Source organism: Astatotilapia calliptera, chromosome 18 (assembly GCF_900246225.1).
Source record: "Astatotilapia calliptera chromosome 18, fAstCal1.2, whole genome shotgun sequence".
Classification (NCBI taxonomy): Eukaryota; Metazoa; Chordata; class Actinopteri; order Cichliformes; family Cichlidae; genus Astatotilapia; species Astatotilapia calliptera.
The window spans coordinates 3,032,277-3,049,230 of NC_039319.1; the positions used below are offsets into that span (position 1 = coordinate 3,032,277).

Consider the following 16,954-nt stretch of genomic DNA (forward strand, 5'->3'; position numbering starts at 1 on the left):
TGGCCTGTACCAACATGTGTGCCGTAGCGAGGGCGAAGTCATGTATGAGGAAACCGTCAGCCTGACTGTTTGTGCTGCAGTTAGTATGAAAGTAGTAAAAGGTCGACAAACATCAGACATCCATTGTGAAGGAGCAGGCGGCAGTGTGGCAGTTGATTGGATCAGATATGAGTTCAGGTTTGGAAAAGACAAACAGTCGAGGGTTTTAAGCAACAGAACGACTCTGGAGGTGGACAGTATAAGAGACAGCTTCATGGACGTGAAGAACACATCAGTTCTTCACGTGTCCGACGTCACATTTTACACGTTATACATCTGCCTGGTGATGAACCAACAGCAGTGTGTGAGCAGCCACTCTGCACATCTGTTCAAGCTACCAATGCTAATCTACCGCCCAGTGGGAGAGCCGGCTGTGCTGCATTGCGCCTTCGCTGGTTCAGTCCCGGTTTGGTGGAAGCTGGAAAATTATTCCAACACTGACCTCGAAGTCGGGCGAAACCACTCGCTGGTGTTTCCATTGCTGACGTTAAACGATTCAGGCTGGTACGGCTGTGGCGGGCCCAACATTAACGAGCGGTACTTGCTTGTAGTGTGCCCAAAGTTTGGCCCGCCTGCCCTGGAGGTCTTCTCGGAGGGTGATAACGTCACTCTCGGATGTGCTCAGTGGACGTCACAGGCGTGGTTTGAGTGGTTCAGGAAGTCGATCCAAACAGGAGAGAAAGTCGTTCACATCAATGAAACACAGGAGGGCACAACAAACCAACCCAATAACAGCCTGGTGCTCATCAACACCTCAGCGCAGGACGCAGGAGAGTATATGTGTGCAGTGTTGGACTCACATCAGCGCTGCCTGTCATCATCGACGACTCTGCTGGTCTACAGAGAGCCCTTTGGAGTTTACTCCACCTTCTACAGAGTCAGGTGGATGCTGCTCAGCGGCCTGCAGCTGATGCTTTGTGCTGTTGTCGTCTGCGTGATGCAGAAAACCAGGAGAGGAGAGCAGCTTCACGCTGCAGCACACACTTAATGTGGTTATCACTGCCCATCATTATTATTGCTATTATTGTCATCTTTTTTTTACTTTTTTTTTGTTTCTTGATACTCAGACGTGTTTTTCTTCACATATATGTGATGTGAATTTGATTTCATCCATATATTATTTTTTTCTCTGTCGGAGTTGTTAAAGTCTAATTTTAAATAATCTTCTGTTTGTGCCAGTTTTCAAATCTGAATCCTTCTGAGGTGTTGGAGGAAACATCGTGGCCTCATTCAGCAGACGCTTCATATTACGGATGTGGTTTTTGTTTGGGATCAGTATATCAGGCTTGACGACTGTAATAGTGTATATGTTGGTGTGAGCCAGGCTCTGCTCTCTCATATTCAGCTTGTTCAGCGTGCTGCAGCCGACTCTTCACAGTCACTCATAAACACCACCACATTTCCCCAGTTTTGGCTCGTTTACGCTTCCTGTACGTTATAGAACTGATTTTAAGATTGTATTGCTTGTTTAAATGGATTAGCTCTGCCTCTCTGATCTTCTAACTAAAAATACTCCAACTAGAACTATGAGGTCAGCCGATAAGTTGCTTCTGACTGAAGCAGACTAAACGTTGGAGGAGGCCAGGCCTTTGGGATTGCTGCGCCCAAACTTTGGAATAGTCTGCCTCTCCAACACTCGATTTCTTTAAAACCCGTCTGAAAACTCATATTTACTCACCTGCTTTTAATTGTGACTGAGTTTTTCTTTTGTTCTCTATGTGTGTTAGTTCTACGTTTTACTTTGTACAGCACTTTGGTCAACCTGTGTTGTTTTTAAATGTGCTTATCAATAAATTCATTGATTAAAAAATTGGTTTATTTCATAACAGGATTCTGGACAGAGGGTATCACTAAACTAGGTTTGTACTAAGCTTTCATTTCTATAATAATGTTTATTTTGACCTTCAAATGCAGGAAAAAATACGTCTGTCATGCAGAACATGTAACAAAGCTGTCACATAGTTTAATAATATGGTTTATGATTCATTTCACCTTAACTTACGATAGATAGATGACCTGATAGAAACTATTTTAAGGCCCGGTGTTCAGCTTCTATTTACTGCGCACGGGTGTGTAAATCATGCAGGTAAATATCCGAGCAGTTTCCTGAACATGTAAAGTGACGGGGATGAAAGACGGAGCGAGGACACAGAGCTGAACTACACTGCAGCACATTTCAACACCAAGTGTTCTCAACATAGAGCTCCAGGTCTGTACTCACATGACAGCATCACTTCACGTCCATGATGGAAATCTCTGTTCCACCACATCCTGAAGGAGCTGACGGAGGCCTGGTGCCTGTGGAGGCTGAACTCCCTGGAAACCGGTCTGAGATGATTTGAACAGGCATCGTGTCATCCTGCACGGTAAAATTATTACAGATGAAATCATTAGAAACCATCTCCAGCTGCAACATTAACGTGATATACTCATGAATAATTATGTAACAGTAAAATATGACAAAGTTTTGGATACTTTAAGTTCATTTTGTGCTGCTTATTGAGCAGAATTTCGAGCGTACAGGCTGCACATTTCTCCTCTGCAGTTATTTCAGAACAAATTTGTGTCTGACTGGCTGAAACCCAAACGAGCTGCTAAGAAATCTCTGTTTACTAAAATAAGTCTTCATTAGAGCAGCTGTTTAATGTCAGGGAGGTGCAGCTCAAGGTAAACAGACAGCATTCGCATGAGAGGGAAGAAAAACTTGCAGCCCAACGTGATGTGACAGGTAGAGATGCCTTACAAGGTCAGACAAATCACCCTCAGGACCCTGACAACCGCATCAGCCCCCACACAGTCATTTACTGCAGTCACCTATCACCCTTTTACATAATATGCAGTGAAGTAATGACGCTCGGATAGTGGTTATTTCTGACCAGAAAGGCATAAATAGGCTTTCTGAATGACGTCTAGTAGGCTGATAAGCTTCATGCTGGCCCTCAGGCGAGGCCTCCCGGCAGCCGCCGCTCATTACCGCCTCGCTCGGGTTAAGCCACGGATCCACCTCTGCCTCTCCTCCCAATTACTCCTCCATCCAGTGCTGGCAAACCCAGAGGAGGAGGCCAGGCTGACATGCCGCCTGGCTGCAGAGGGCCTCTAATCACACCAGAGCAGAGGTGAAGCCTGTGCAAACACTCCTGTTCTGGAGGAGATTCATTATAACTGCAGCTCAGAGGCTCCGGACAATTAAGTGCTGAGGTTAATTTTCCATATGATTCTGAATTTAGCAGCAGTTAATTAATCAGAAATTGCTGAATTAATCATTTGATCATTTACAGGCGTGATTCTTATACAGAAACTCTTTAAAGTGACTAAAACCTGCAGCCATTCAAATAAGACTGTATAAAAAAGATGAACCACTGTGGGTTGTATTCCTGGAGCCAGAGCCGACCATATTTACACTGTACGGCACACAGAACTGCTCATTAGTGTTAATTAACAGACTAATGAAACTCAAGGCAGTGGTAGTGAAGCCTTGCACATAGAGCCACCTGTCAATCAAAGTGACCATGAGGCCTATTACAAAGGTTAGCACTTGACAAAATCCCCACTGTGCTGTTGTTAGGCAGGAAGTTATCCACAGAGACACAACCTGTTCTTGTATCAGCTGTGAACATCGGTGTTTATGGGGACCGACTCACTGCTGGAGCCTCAAGTGGATGTTAGAGGAACTGCAGCTTTTTCCTTAGAGTCATTTAATTATGTTAAACTTTTTACATGCTTTTAACTATAATTTGTTTAGATTGTTTTTTACTAAAAATTTATTTTATTTTTGATTTTTGGGAGGATTTAAATTTTCATTTCTTTGTATTTCATGTACATTTTTGCCTTTTCAGACTTTGTATTACCAGCTGATTTTTTATTTACATTACTTTTATTTTTTTATTCATGTTACTTTTTTATTCTTTTATTGCATTTTTATTTATTTACCATCAGCTCAGTCATATATTGCTTTTTTATTATTTGTTTTGTCATATTGAATAAATTTTATTGTTAAAGGTTGTGTTTAATGTTTAATGGCCTGGTGCTCATCAATGAGAGCATGAGGGTGGGAATGGATGTTTGTATCTGTGTGTGCCTGTATGTCTGTGTCTATATGTCAGGTTGGGTATCAGACGCCACCTCTCTGGGGACATCTCAGGCCCTCCAAGGTTTGGAGGCCTATCTCCACCCACCACCACTTCCCCTGCCAGTGGCGGACTCCCTCAGGTGTCGGTGCGTTGGTGGTTCTTTGTGTCTGGGGGTGGGCGTCCAGGTACATGCCGGCTCACTCCTTGGCGGCCGCTTATCGGGGCCTGGAGCCTGGGGCTCGCTCGGGCCACTTCGGAGGTGGGGTGCCCCCGGCCTCTCGGCCTGGGGCTTGGTCACTCAGGCGCAGCTGGCTGCCGGCGGAGCTCACGGGCGCGTCACTGCAACCCCCCCTGGCTTCTGCTCCGCGGCTGCTGAGTGAACCCTCATCTGGGACTCTCCTCAGCTCTTACTGGGACAGTGGCGTGGCTGCCCCTCTGTTGGTCTTCCTTGGTCTCTTGTGTTCTGGGGGCCTCTGGATGTCTGGAGTTTTGATCTCCTCCATACCTGCTTCATGCCCTGGAGGACGGGGCTGTGGCCCCCCCACACCCTCTAGCAGATCATTACATGAAGGAACCTTTTAAAAAACAAAAAACAAGCGCGTCCATGCTCACAGGTGTACACACGGGTGATCACACCCACAAACTACACCCTTTTTGGCTCCTACCTCAAAGCACACTGTGTTCTGTTGATCTTATGTGCTGCACAATAATGTTTAATATTTAGTATTTACAGTCATATTCCCATATATCATTGTGATGTTGTTTATTCTATTACTCTTGTTCTCTTCTGCTTGTTTTCTTTTTTCTTTCTCAGCAGGTGATCCAGGTGATTGATATATGCATTTTTTTTCTCTGCCCGTTCTGTTGGTTTTTGTTTTTTGCCCTTCTCCCCCGTCCCTCTTCTCAGCTGTTTCTCTTTCCCTCTTTCTTTCTCCCCTTCTTTCCCCCAGTCAAGTCTGTCCCGTATTCAGCAAGTGAAAATAAAATAAACAATAAAAGGTGAATCAAATGGACCATTACGGCAAGGCTGGGATGGTCAGTTTGGTAAAGTAAATCCGTTGGGCATCTTTCTTTGCCTTTAGACAACAATTCTGATGCAAAAGAGCCAAACGGGACAGGCAAAAAAAAAAATGTTTAATGGCTTTTTTTCTGATCTCATCCTTTAAACCCAAACAGAAATAAGCTGCAGATGTTTGCGTGGATAAGTCAGGATGCAGGAATGTTTTTACCCGAAATTTGTTGTAGGAGAAATTTTGAGAGTTTATTCAATCATGCTTTTAAAATGTAAAATGCTGGATTTTAATGAAAGGATAAAGGAGCTACATAAATCTGCCTGATTTTACTTTCCTCTGATTTCCACAGAAATGTAAGAACCTCACACTTTGTCTTCAGCACTGAACACATCTGTGGGACGTGGGTATTGTTTGTACACTCGTATTGTATCCCATCAGAATAAACACCGGCCCCTCTGTGTTGCAGGGTTTTATTCCTCAGGTCGATGGCGTGAAGCTGCGGCTCACTGAGCGTCATCAGCGATGCAGCAGGCAGTCAGCACGCCTGTCCATCAAACCCGGTCACCGGGGAGCTCCACCTGTGTGCTGCTGACAGACAGGGAGCAGCATGCAGATGAAACAAACACCCCCTCTCTCTCCACGCTCTGCCTGCTGCCTCACAGGGAGCAAGGCGGTATGAATTATTCACACACAAACACACACATAAGGTGCTCCACTGCAGAAGGTCACAAGGTTTTTAGAGTTTAATATTTATAACGTAGGAAAGAAATTTTAAAACAGACTGAGAATGATATAAGAACAGCAGCTTCTGACCCTTTTTTCAACAGATTTTATAAACTAATAATAAAGTAATAATAAAATATTTTAACATTCATATTCACTATATAATAATAAAGAACAGAAAATTTATTACAGCATATTATTACATCATAGATAAACTGTAAAATAACAGAAACTTTTTTTTTTTTTAACTATGCATTGATTTTCCTGCGCTCCCAGCCCTCACTGAGCAAGAGGTGAGGTTCATCCTGGACAGGTGACAGAGACAGACAGACATTCATGCATGGCTAACTTACACTCACCAGTTAACCCATGCACAGCTTACAAGTGTGGGAGGAAGCCAGAGTACCCAGAGAGAACATATTAGAACCAGGAACCTGGTCCCAACCACCAGTCACAATCAGAATAAAGAGGGTGTTCTCAGCAACAACAGGCCATACTTCCTTAAGACGGCACAATGATACAGCTCATCTAATGAGACTTGCTGTCCACCTGTGATTGTTTTACAGCTGTTCAGTTTGCCACAGTAAGGCTGAGACGTTGAAAACAAGGATCTTTTTAATCAAGATGACTTAAACTCTCTCCAAAACTCCAAAGCCTCCTAACATCCTAGTAAGAAATGATCTCTGACTGGAGAAACACTATGACCTGTTAATGAAAGTTTGTTTTCGCCTGGAACTAAAACCGGCCGGTAGGGGGCGATAACGAACGTTTATGTCAGTTTTTCTGACAGCAGGGAGCAACCCCTCCACCCCCCCACCCCCAAAAAATAAAATAAATAAAAATCCAAATCCAGAAGAATCAGAACCTCCATTGAGTAGTTTTACTGGTAGAGCCAGCGCAGTGTCTTACTGTAGGTGGAAATTTCACCTGTTGAAGCAGCAATGGCTTCAATTCAACATCTGAGAGAGTTTATCAGGGACAGACTGACGGCTGCTGCTGAAGATATCTTCTCAGAGTTTGAAAAAACCATCGTCCAGTACGAGCGTCAGCGCGAACTGCAGGACATCACCTGGAACCCCGTGTTAAAGCTCCAGCGGACAGGTGAGTCAGACTGTGCGACTGGAGTGTGTTTGAACCCAGAGAGAGAGAGGGAGGGGGAGAGCTAACAGCCAGCAGCGGACGGGCAGAGAGGCTAACGGACGAAGACCTGAGAGCGCGAAGAACAAACTAGAAGCTCGTGTCAGGCACATATGTACAGCAGCGTCACCAGAACACGTTACTGTACGAAAAAAGGCTCGTTATTGATTTTTATTCTTTCAAAATTTTCCCGCCGTTTGTTGAAAAATCCGTTAAAGTGAACGGGAAGGCCAGAGTAACCAGACACACAAGTTTAATGAAAAACATCAGCTTCCACCTGCCCACGCGCGCACACTTTTCACTCTACAGCCACCATTTAACAATCAAATCGTAGGAAAATGTGTTTTCTTTCCAACAACGTCTCCATCAAAGCCAACAGGTGTATGCTTTCTTAGACTGGAGGCGTTTGAACAAGAGGAGTGCTTTCCCAATGCCCAGTTAACGACTAATAATTTCATGAAGGTTTTTAGAGAAAACGCAGAACACCCTGTTTTTCTCTCGCTCCCCCGGCCACACTTTTAACACCAGGCCTACTAGAATGTACATCAGTGTAGAAGAGCTTCTTGGGATTCTCACACTTTTTAAATCAGCCTGACATGATTTATTGTTTGGATTTTATGAGTCGTTTTGTGATAGCAGTACCAATCCCATTTCACAGGCAGTTGGCCTATGCCATCACCATGGCAACACAACTGCTCTCCTCTGACACAGGTGCATGTCATTATCTGATTGGCTGATTTGGATCTGCTGCCTATCTTTCGGTGATTGGCTGAAATATTTATCCTGTTTCACCTCAAATCACTGGGCAGCTGATGAAGCACATCATGTGTGCCACTTTTATAGGTACACCTGCTTCCTCGGTCACTTTATTAAGTACACCAGTGCACAGGGTCACTCCTGGCAACTTTACTAGGAACATCCATTGCCACTTTATTAGGTATAGTACTGTGATAGCCAACCACTTTTTAGGGCCCATCTTCTTTCGACTTTTGTACCCAACCTGCTTATCTCCAATCTTTCAGCAGCAAGCCACAGACCATGTCCAGCACCAGCAACAATCCTACTGCAGATTCTGCAGAAATCTCCAGAAATTCTTGTATTTACATTTAGAGCTCTAAATGAACAAGCTTCCGACTGTTTATCTCACTTTCTTATGAAACACGATGCTGCTCACAGTCTTTGTTCCTCCTTTGAGTCGGAGCCTTTCTCCAGCCTCTGGGACCACTGCTCTGGAAGAATCTCCCACTGTATGGACTCAGTTAAAAGTCTTTTTGCTTCGCGAGGTTTTCTGTTGTGCTTCTCATTGATATAATGGTTATCTGTTTTCTTGGTTTTGCATTCCTGTTAACTGTATTTCTCGTTGTTTTTAATTATTGTGTTGTGCAGCATTAGTGACTCCGTGTCTGTGAAAACACTTTATTAATAACCGTTACTTACTGTTTCATAACTAAATATTGGTAATTAGTGTATCTGCAGTTAATACTTTGGATCCGTTGGGGTGAGCCATATGTCTAAATGTCCAAGTCATGATCCAAACATGGTCATCATAAACCGAAGAACAGTTTTTACATCTATTCTGGAAAAATAATGTGTGTGCTGGCTTTGACTGCTTGGTAACACAACTATCTAGACAGTGCACTTAGGCATGGAAGAAATGACCTGCTGAAGTTCAAACAGAGATACTATTAGCATGAGGAAGAGACCTGGATGGTCTGACTGTTTCACAACTCCAGATCTGCATCTCTAAATACACAAAAGCTTGACCTTAATTGAGATGAACTACAGCAGCAGAAAAGCACACCAGGTGGTGTTGTGATGATATAGGAGATATTTTCTTGGCACACTTTAGGCCTTTTAAGACCAAGAGGGCATTTTTAGGCACCATCACTTATGTAATGTACAGTAGATGTTTTTCTGCCCTTACATGAGTAACCTGTGTTTCTGTTCTTTGTCCCAGCAGATCTTGCACAGGAGCACGTCGGCGTTCAGACGGAGATTTTCACAGACCAGCATGTCTGTGACCAGGAGAGGAATTCCAGTCGGGGCCAGGAGGACCTGAAGGCTCCACAGATTAAAGTGGAAGAAAAGGAAGTCTGCATCAATCAGGAAGGAGGGCAGTTTGCACTGAAGCAGGAGAATGATGCTATTATGATGACACCAACTTGTGAAGAAAGTGAACCACAACCAGAAAGTGACCAGCCCCTCTCTAACAGTTCTGATATTTTCATGTTTGTTAATTCCACATCCAAAGAAACATTAGAAGTTATTAATAAGAGCGCTGACAATGAGGTAGAACTCAACCATCAGCACAGACGTCTGGACAGCACCTGGAACCCCGTGGTGAAGCTCTACAGGATAGGTGCGTCTTTTTAACACCACAAAAAAACATACACATAGATGTAAATCAGATAGGCTAACGGGGCTAACACAGCTAACTCTGAGTGCTAATAGCATCAGACTGTTTCAATCAATCTGTCAATCAATCAAGGCTTTATTCGCCACGTGCAGGTTGCCCTGCAGTGAAATAGGACCCCCCCCCCCCGACCTTACACACACAACACAGACATCATATGGGGATACAGGTCGCAGATCGGTAGCGTTACAGAAAAAAACACTGAAATGTACACTACAATGGGAAAGTACAAGAGGAAAAAAAGAGACCTCTACTGATGCTGGGCTCCTGGGAGGACAGCATGAGAACAGGAAACAAAAAAACTCCTCTGCACAAAAAAGCACATAAATGTCCACAACACAACATTATGGAACACGTGACCAGCCACAGGGTCGGGTGGGGGGTGAGGAGTCATCCGAAGCAAACACAGCAGCCATCCTGCCCAGCGCTACCATCCAGCGCGGGCTCAGACCCGCCGTGTTCCCAGGAGGGAACAAGCATCGAAGGCGTTTGGAAAGAGAGGGGGGGATGCATGGAATGGGAAGGAACAGACTAAACACAGTCGTTATCAGGGTGTTTTTGTCGCCTCCAGCCTTGCGACCGCAGCTGGCGCCGAAGGGGGTATCCGTTTTAGAGAACAGACTGTGAGAGAGTGTTCCAGGGAAAAGTAATACAAAAAAATACGAGACTAGACAAGGACATAAGAGGCTAAGCAGGGAAGCTGAGGGGGAGGAGGAGAGGAGAAAAGTGCGACCGCCTTCGTCAAGAGCAAGAGCAGGAAAAAAAAAAGTTTGAAGGGGTTAAGTTTGAAATAAAATCTATCTGATTATTAGGACACCAACCGACCTCTTTACCATCAGGAAAGCCAACAACGAGCTAGACTCTGTAATTTGTACTTCTGCATCCACACAAATACTTGTTTGTTTCTACTAATTCTAAAAAAAAACAAAACTGTTATTTTTAGTCATAATGGTGAGAGTTAAACACCATGTCTTATTCTGAGTCAGAGTTTGGCGTAATCAACATGAAAGCATGGATCCATCCTGCCTTTTATCGGTGGGTCAGGCTGTTGGTGGTGTGAAGGTGTGGGGGATAGTTTCTTGGCACACTTTGGGCTTCTCAGTACCAGCTGAGCATCGGTTAAACACCGCAGCCTACCTGAGGACTGACGCTGACCCAGTCTGTCCCTTTATCAGCTCAGTGTGCTGATGTGATGTAAAAATGGACCAAAATCTAATAAAGAATTAAAGTAGTTCTGAAGGCAAAATGGGGTTAGCAGGGTGTAACTAATGAAGTGGCAGGTAAGTATATTTGCAGACGTGCTCCTAAATAGTCGCATGCGTCCAGTTTTAATCTCAGATATGAGTGAAACACTTGCGCTGTTGAGTTCTGCATGACTGACTTTTTCCTCTTCAGCCTGTTTGCTTCATGTGTTGAATCATAAACATGATTGGTGGAAACACGTTAACAGCCCAGCAGCTACCTAACAAGTTACCTGACATATTTACTTAGTGGCCTCGGGGCCATCATCGTGTCATACCTGTAACAGTTTACCTGCTCGTGAGAAGTTTTCCGTCATCTCATTAGTAACCTGTGGTTTGTTCCTGCAGATTTGCCACAGCAGCATGTCTGTGATGACAAGGAGATTCTCACAGACCAGCAGGTCTTTAACCAGGAATGGAACTTCAGACCAGACCAGAAGGACCCGGAGCCTCCACAGATTACAGAGGAGCAGGCAGCAGTCGCTCTCAGTCACCAGGGAGAGCAGCTCGTACAGAATGAGGAGACTGACGCTGTTACGGTTCAGCCATGTTTGGGTCCTCCTGCCCATGAGCAGCCAAACACGGCCCCTGTTAAAGTCATTGATCTCAGCACAGATTCTGATTTGGCTCTGAAAACCAAAACCTTCACAGGTGAGAAGCTGTATCGCTGCAACACCTGTGGAAAAACACTGAAAACCGTGTCCTCATTTAAAAGGCATAACGCCAGACACACAGGGGAGAGACCGTACACTCGCAACAGCTGTGGGAGAAAATCTAAAGGCCTGAGAGCTTTAAAAGGGCACGTGAAAACACAGCTGATCAGAAGCTCGTGTGTAACACCTGTGGGACAAGGTACAAAAAGGAAATAACATTAAAACTTCACATGCAATGTCACACAGGTAAGAAGACAAAGGCCTGAAACATCTGCTGGAAAAACTGTGCCCGTGAAACGAGGCTTGATGGGAAAAAGTACGAATTTGTACAGGTTCACATGTGAGATGGTTCAATAAAATCTTGTTTTTGTTCTGTGTGAGGCTGCATGGTCATTTCTAGGCTGTGAAATTTCACATCCATGTCATGAATAATGCATATTATTAATTTAACGAGGTAAATTAATGATATGCCCAAGAACCGCACAGGTTCCCAGTACCTGGGTGGAGCCCTGGGACCCTGTTCTCGGCTCATGGCCGGACTGTAGTGGGGGCTCTCTCGCCCTTTGGCACCCCATTAGGGGCCTTCCTCCCTCCGCCTCCTGCTGGGATGGGCGGATGTCGCTGAGATGTGTGGCCTTTGGTACGCTTGGGGGCTCGGATCGATCTCTGTCTGCCTCTGGCTCCTGGGATGTTATTGCAGTTTCCCACCCTCATTATCAAGTACATTTGTGACAAAGACACACACACTCTCACTCACACTCTGTCTCTCAAAAACCACGAGAAGATTGATAGTTTATGTAGCTGCGTATTTTCTCCTTTTTGTGTTCCAGGTGCAGCAGTTGGCGATATATTGTGCATTTCTATCCTTTTATTACATATCCTATCCTTCCCCCACCCTGCCTTAGATGCTGTCATACTGTACACCAGTACAGTACCGGGTGACCGTGGCTCAGGGGGTTGGGAATCGCATCTGTAACCGGAAGGTCGCCGGTTCGATCCCTGGGCTCTCTGTCCTGGTCGTTGTGTCCTTGGGCAAGACACTTTACCCTACTTTCCTACTGGTGTTGGCCAGAGGGGCCGATGGCGCGATATGGCAGCCTCGCTTCTGTCAGTCTGCCCCAGGGCAGCTGTGGCTACAACTGTAGCTGCCTCCACCAGTGTATGAATGTGAGAGTGAATGAATAGTGGCATTGTAAAGCGCTTTGGGTGCCTATAAAGCGCTATATAAATCCAATCCATTATAAACAATATAATAACTGAAATAACACAAATAGAAATTAACAAAGAAACAGATGAAAGATATACATGAACAAGAGGAGCCTATAGAGAATTTATAGAGGTGGTTTTGAAAAAGCAAAATGTGTTTGGCACCAGGTTGTGTGTGTATTCAGTTTAGGGGGAGCTTTTAATCTTTGGATATTGGAAATTCCGTTTTTAAGCTCACACTCCAGCCTGCGGAGGTCGCTGTTGCGATGTTTTCTAGCCGACACAAAGAAGGGAGCTAATCTAACGGCAGCATCTAACGCGGCACTGAGAGGATTCAGACTCATTTTGTACACCTTTTCTCCAAACTGTGGATATTGATACAGCTTATAAAAGAAATGTGACCAATGACTGAGTTTAAACCAGTGTTTAAAATGTTATGACGAAGTCGCTATCTGCTAACGTCAGCTAGCCGCTTAGCTGGTTAGCTTTCGGTTGCCTAACAACAGAAGCCAAACAAACACCGCTAGCAGGTTAGCAGTGCCAATCTGTTAAAGGTGCTAGGTTTTTACATTTTCCACGCAAACGTGAAACTTGCAGGATGGCTGAGGACGGCAGACGCGGCGACGAGGAGGACCGAGGGCCCGGAGCGGCTTACCGGGGGGTCGCAGTGATGGAGAGCCTGCTGGAGAAGCTGAATGCACTCAACTATGAGGAGGAGGTTCTGGGCAAACACAACATGAAGAACCTGTCCAGGTAAGAAGCGCATAGTTCGGATGTAAGTACGGTGTCCTTTTTAGGATTTAGAAGCAGAAAAAAAACAATCGAAGTGTGTAACTAGTAGTAACTAGTCATACGTTTACAAAAATATAATGAGATTAAAAACAGACACGTCCTAAAGATACGTGATTGTGTTGTTCATTCATCCCTCTGGTTGGAGGAGAGTGATGGAGTTCAAGTATGATGTTGAGGGTTTGTGTGGCCTTGGCATTGTACTGGACCGTTGTGGTGGAGAGAGAGCCGCCTACAACCCTCACTTCTGAGCGACTGAAGCAAGAAGATGGAGGATACGAGTGCTCTTCTGCTATTAATTCATTTGTTGGGACAATGCAGCGTTTCAGTTCTTGATCTTTATTCTGTTATTTTCTGTTGATTGATCGATCAACCCAGACAAAGTATTGCATAAAAATAAAATGAAATCCAGGCTTGTTTCCAGTGTTTGTGCTGATTTGATGTTTTTGAGTGTGCACAGTGAAGGAAAACCCTTCAGTCCCCTCTGCTTTCTCCGTGCAGGCATTACTTCGTCTCCAGTCCATACCTGGCGTCTAACCCTGGCGAGCAGTTCTACATGTTCACCATCATCGCAGCGTGGCTCATCAATGTGGCGGGGAGGCCGTTTACCGAGCCGCAGGAGTACGACGAACCCAACGCCACCGTGTCCAACATCCTGGCAGAACTGCGGGCCTTTGTGAGTCACACAGAAAGAGTTTAGAAGCTGGAAATGAGCTTTGGTATGTCTGGAGTTCGTTTGTTTGTGCTTTGATAAATCTGACCGATTGTGCGAAGGCGGGAGCTTCCGTTAAACAAGAAGAGTTTGACGCTTTTTTAATTCCTCCTCTGTTTTTCAGGGTGTTAAGGTGGACTTCCCGCCCTCCAAACTGAAGTCTGGCTCAGGCGAGTACGTCTGCTTCGTGCTGGACCGACTGGCTGAGGAGGCGCTCAGGAAGAGAGGCTTCACCTTCAGGAAGTATGCCGTCTGTTTTCTTCTTTTCGTCAGGCTGCTTTTGTTGCTTCTGTGTTTATAGAAGTTTTTTTTACTTCTTTCTGTCTCTGTTTCAGGACAAACTACCCATCAGAAAACACAGAAGAAGAGTCTGTGGTGGAGGACGACGCCGAGCTCACGCTCAGGAAAGTGGAGGAGGAGCTGATCGTAGGTGTTCTGCATTCGTCTAACTTCCTCTTCTTTTCCGTTCGGCACACTTACAGGATGAATCTGTTTTTACTGCGGTGGTTTCCTGCACCTCTGTCAGAGATCACCAAACACTGAGAGGAAATCAGGGAACAGATTTCAAAATAAAACATCCTCACACTTTTATTTTAAAAACATAATTTCATGTATTTTATTACAAAATATTTCCCTCGTTTTATAAAGTCCATCACACTTTAGAGCAGAAATCATAATCGAATATATTGTCATGACCGTGTTTTGGGTGTTTTTAATGCTCAGCGCTGCGCGGGTCGAGCCATGAATCGTCTTCACATCTCATGATTGTTTTGTGTGTGACCAGGACGAAGGGGACGAGGAGGAGGAGAACGTGATGGACCTGGAGGCTCTGAAGTTACGAAGCACTCACACTGTGAGATCACCTCAGAATAAGATTACATCATAATTTCCACTTTCACGTTCGCTCCGAGCTTTGAACTTGCCGCGGCGTCTGTTTTCTGGCAGGAAGCTGAGACGTCCTCCAAACCCGACGAGATCCTGGAGTCGACGGTCGACGCGACAGAGTGGAACCTGGAGGTGGAGCGAGTCCTGCCGCAACTCAAAGTCACCATCAGGACCGACAACAAGGTAGGCGCTCACCTGAGGTGTCGGAGCTTCCGCCAGATGTGAGATGAAGTGAAAGACGCTTCACTCTGCCGGAGCTTCACACTCGTCCAGTGTGATCGTAACAAGCTTTTGTTTCTGTATGAGTGACTGAAGGCTTTGAAGGTTACCTGCAGTTTCCCAGCATGCTCTCTGGTTGGCTGTCAGTGTTAGTGGCTCTCACTCTCTGGTCTGTGTTGGTCCTGCAGGACTGGAGGGTCCACGTGGACCAGATGCACCAGCACAGAGACGGGATCCAGTCCTCACTCAAGGAGGCCAAGGTGCGTTCACTGACCCGCTTCATCATCATGTTATGTCCTCCCTGCAGCCTCTCACTGTCATCGGACGGGACAAACAAGAAGTATTATTTTATTTCAGTCACATGTAAAGAATATTATCAATCAGCCAGCTTTAATTAAATAAACTAAATCACACAAGAAGAAGGAACAGATGTTTCCATGTTCAGCGAATCTCCCATTAACCACAGAGACAAACGTCCTGAGGACTGTTTCAGTTCTGGAGAAAGATGAAAACAAAATAAGTTCATGGAGTGAAACTAAACGTGACATCATTCTTCGTCGTCTCTGCAGAGTCACCTGGACAAGCTGCAGGAGGACATCGGGAAGACGCTGGAGAAGGTGAGCAGCAGAGAGAAGTACATCAACAACCAGCTGGAGCATCTGATCCAGGAGTACCGCAGCGCCCAGGCCAAACTCAGCAAGGTAAACCCGGAGCTGAACGTTCCTGATTCGTTCACGTCATCGCGACACGTTTGAGTTCACGTTAATTCCAGTTTGAAACTGTCTCAATGTCAGAATGTGTGGAAACAGTCAGTTCAGTAACTCCTGTCATCCTCCAGGCCAGAGAGCGCTACCAGCAGGCCAGCGGAGGAGTGACGGAGAGAACCAGAGTGCTGGCCGAGGTCAGTGAACGCACCACGTTTAATTCATCAATAAAATCATTTTAACAGCAGCAGGTGAAAAAAGCAAGCTGATAATAATAAAACATCAGAGTTCACTGTCCTCAGTTTATTTAATAATAATAACTATTACTTATTATTAGAGATTATTTGAACCTTTATATGTGAGAATTGTTCTTGTGTTTTAATTTGAAATTCTTCTGTTTGTTTCAGATCAGCGAGGAGCTGGAGAAGGTGAAACAGGAGATGGAGGAGAAAGGCAGCAGCATGTCTGACGGAGGTGAGGTGAATCTGGTCACAGTGCTCGGTTTTGACTCCGGCCCTGCCGCAGTGCTGACCTCTCCGCTTCTTCTTCTGCTTTTGCAGCTCCGGTGGTGAAAATCAAGCAGAGCCTGACGAAGCTGAAGCAGGAGATCATTCAGATGGACGTGCGGATCGGCGTGGTGGAGCACACGCTGCTTCAGGCCAAACTCAAGGAGAAGTCCAACATGACGCGAGACATGCACGCCACCAACATCCCCGAGCCCGCCGCTGGGCTGTTCGCCTAGCGCAGCAGCCTAGACCCGAAAAACCCGGCGAGGTCCGACTCCTCTAAAAGGACCTGAGAGGCTCAGGAAACCGAAAAATTTCGTCACATCTATTTATAACCAACATATTTTTCCATTTCCTGTAATGGATGTTTTTATGTCTTTGAGGGATTTTTATAAACTTAAAGAATTTCTCTGTTAAGCTCAATGATTCAAATCCATTAATCAGATTGACCACCAGATGGCGCCAGAGTTGCAGATAAAGACTTGTTATTGAACTTTTAAAAGTATAATAATCGAAGCATAATTGAATCTTTGGTTATTATAGTTTTTATTTTTCTACTAAATGTTGTAAACACAAAATAAAACCTTAAAAAACAGAAAATCAACCATTTTGACTCCAGGGAATTTTATTTCATCAGCAGCGGC

At 45.0% G+C, this 16,954-nt stretch overlaps 2 protein-coding genes across 4 annotated transcripts; both read left to right on the forward strand.

Moving 5' to 3' along the window:
- Nucleotides 1-6,618: 6,618 nt before the first annotated feature.
- On the forward strand, nt 6,619-11,666 carry LOC113010297 (zinc finger protein 2 homolog). 3 transcript variants are annotated; one of them, XM_026149317.1, is made up of 3 exons: nt 6,619-6,946; nt 8,943-9,341; nt 10,985-11,666. In XM_026149317.1, the coding sequence occupies exons 1-3, from the start codon at nt 6,787-6,789 to the stop codon at nt 11,503-11,505; spliced, it is 1,080 nt and encodes a 359-aa protein (XP_026005102.1). In that variant the 5' UTR covers nt 6,619-6,786; the 3' UTR covers nt 11,506-11,666. The 3 variants fall into 3 exon arrangements, with proteins under 3 accessions (XP_026005102.1, XP_026005103.1, XP_026005104.1); XM_026149318.1 differs by lacking the exon at nt 6,619-6,946 and adding an exon at nt 6,953-7,138; XM_026149319.1 differs by lacking the exon at nt 6,619-6,946 and adding an exon at nt 6,953-7,126.
- Nucleotides 11,667-12,730: 1,064 nt separating this feature from the next.
- Nucleotides 12,731-16,888, forward strand: ift57 (intraflagellar transport 57 homolog (Chlamydomonas)). Its single transcript, XM_026149292.1, has 11 exons — nt 12,731-13,248; nt 13,786-13,960; nt 14,121-14,239; nt 14,332-14,422; nt 14,781-14,849; nt 14,942-15,064; nt 15,289-15,360; nt 15,670-15,801; nt 15,939-16,001; nt 16,212-16,278; nt 16,365-16,888. The coding sequence occupies exons 1-11, from the start codon at nt 13,094-13,096 to the stop codon at nt 16,544-16,546; spliced, it is 1,248 nt and encodes a 415-aa protein (XP_026005077.1). The 5' UTR covers nt 12,731-13,093; the 3' UTR covers nt 16,547-16,888.
- Nucleotides 16,889-16,954: the final 66 nt, after the last annotated feature.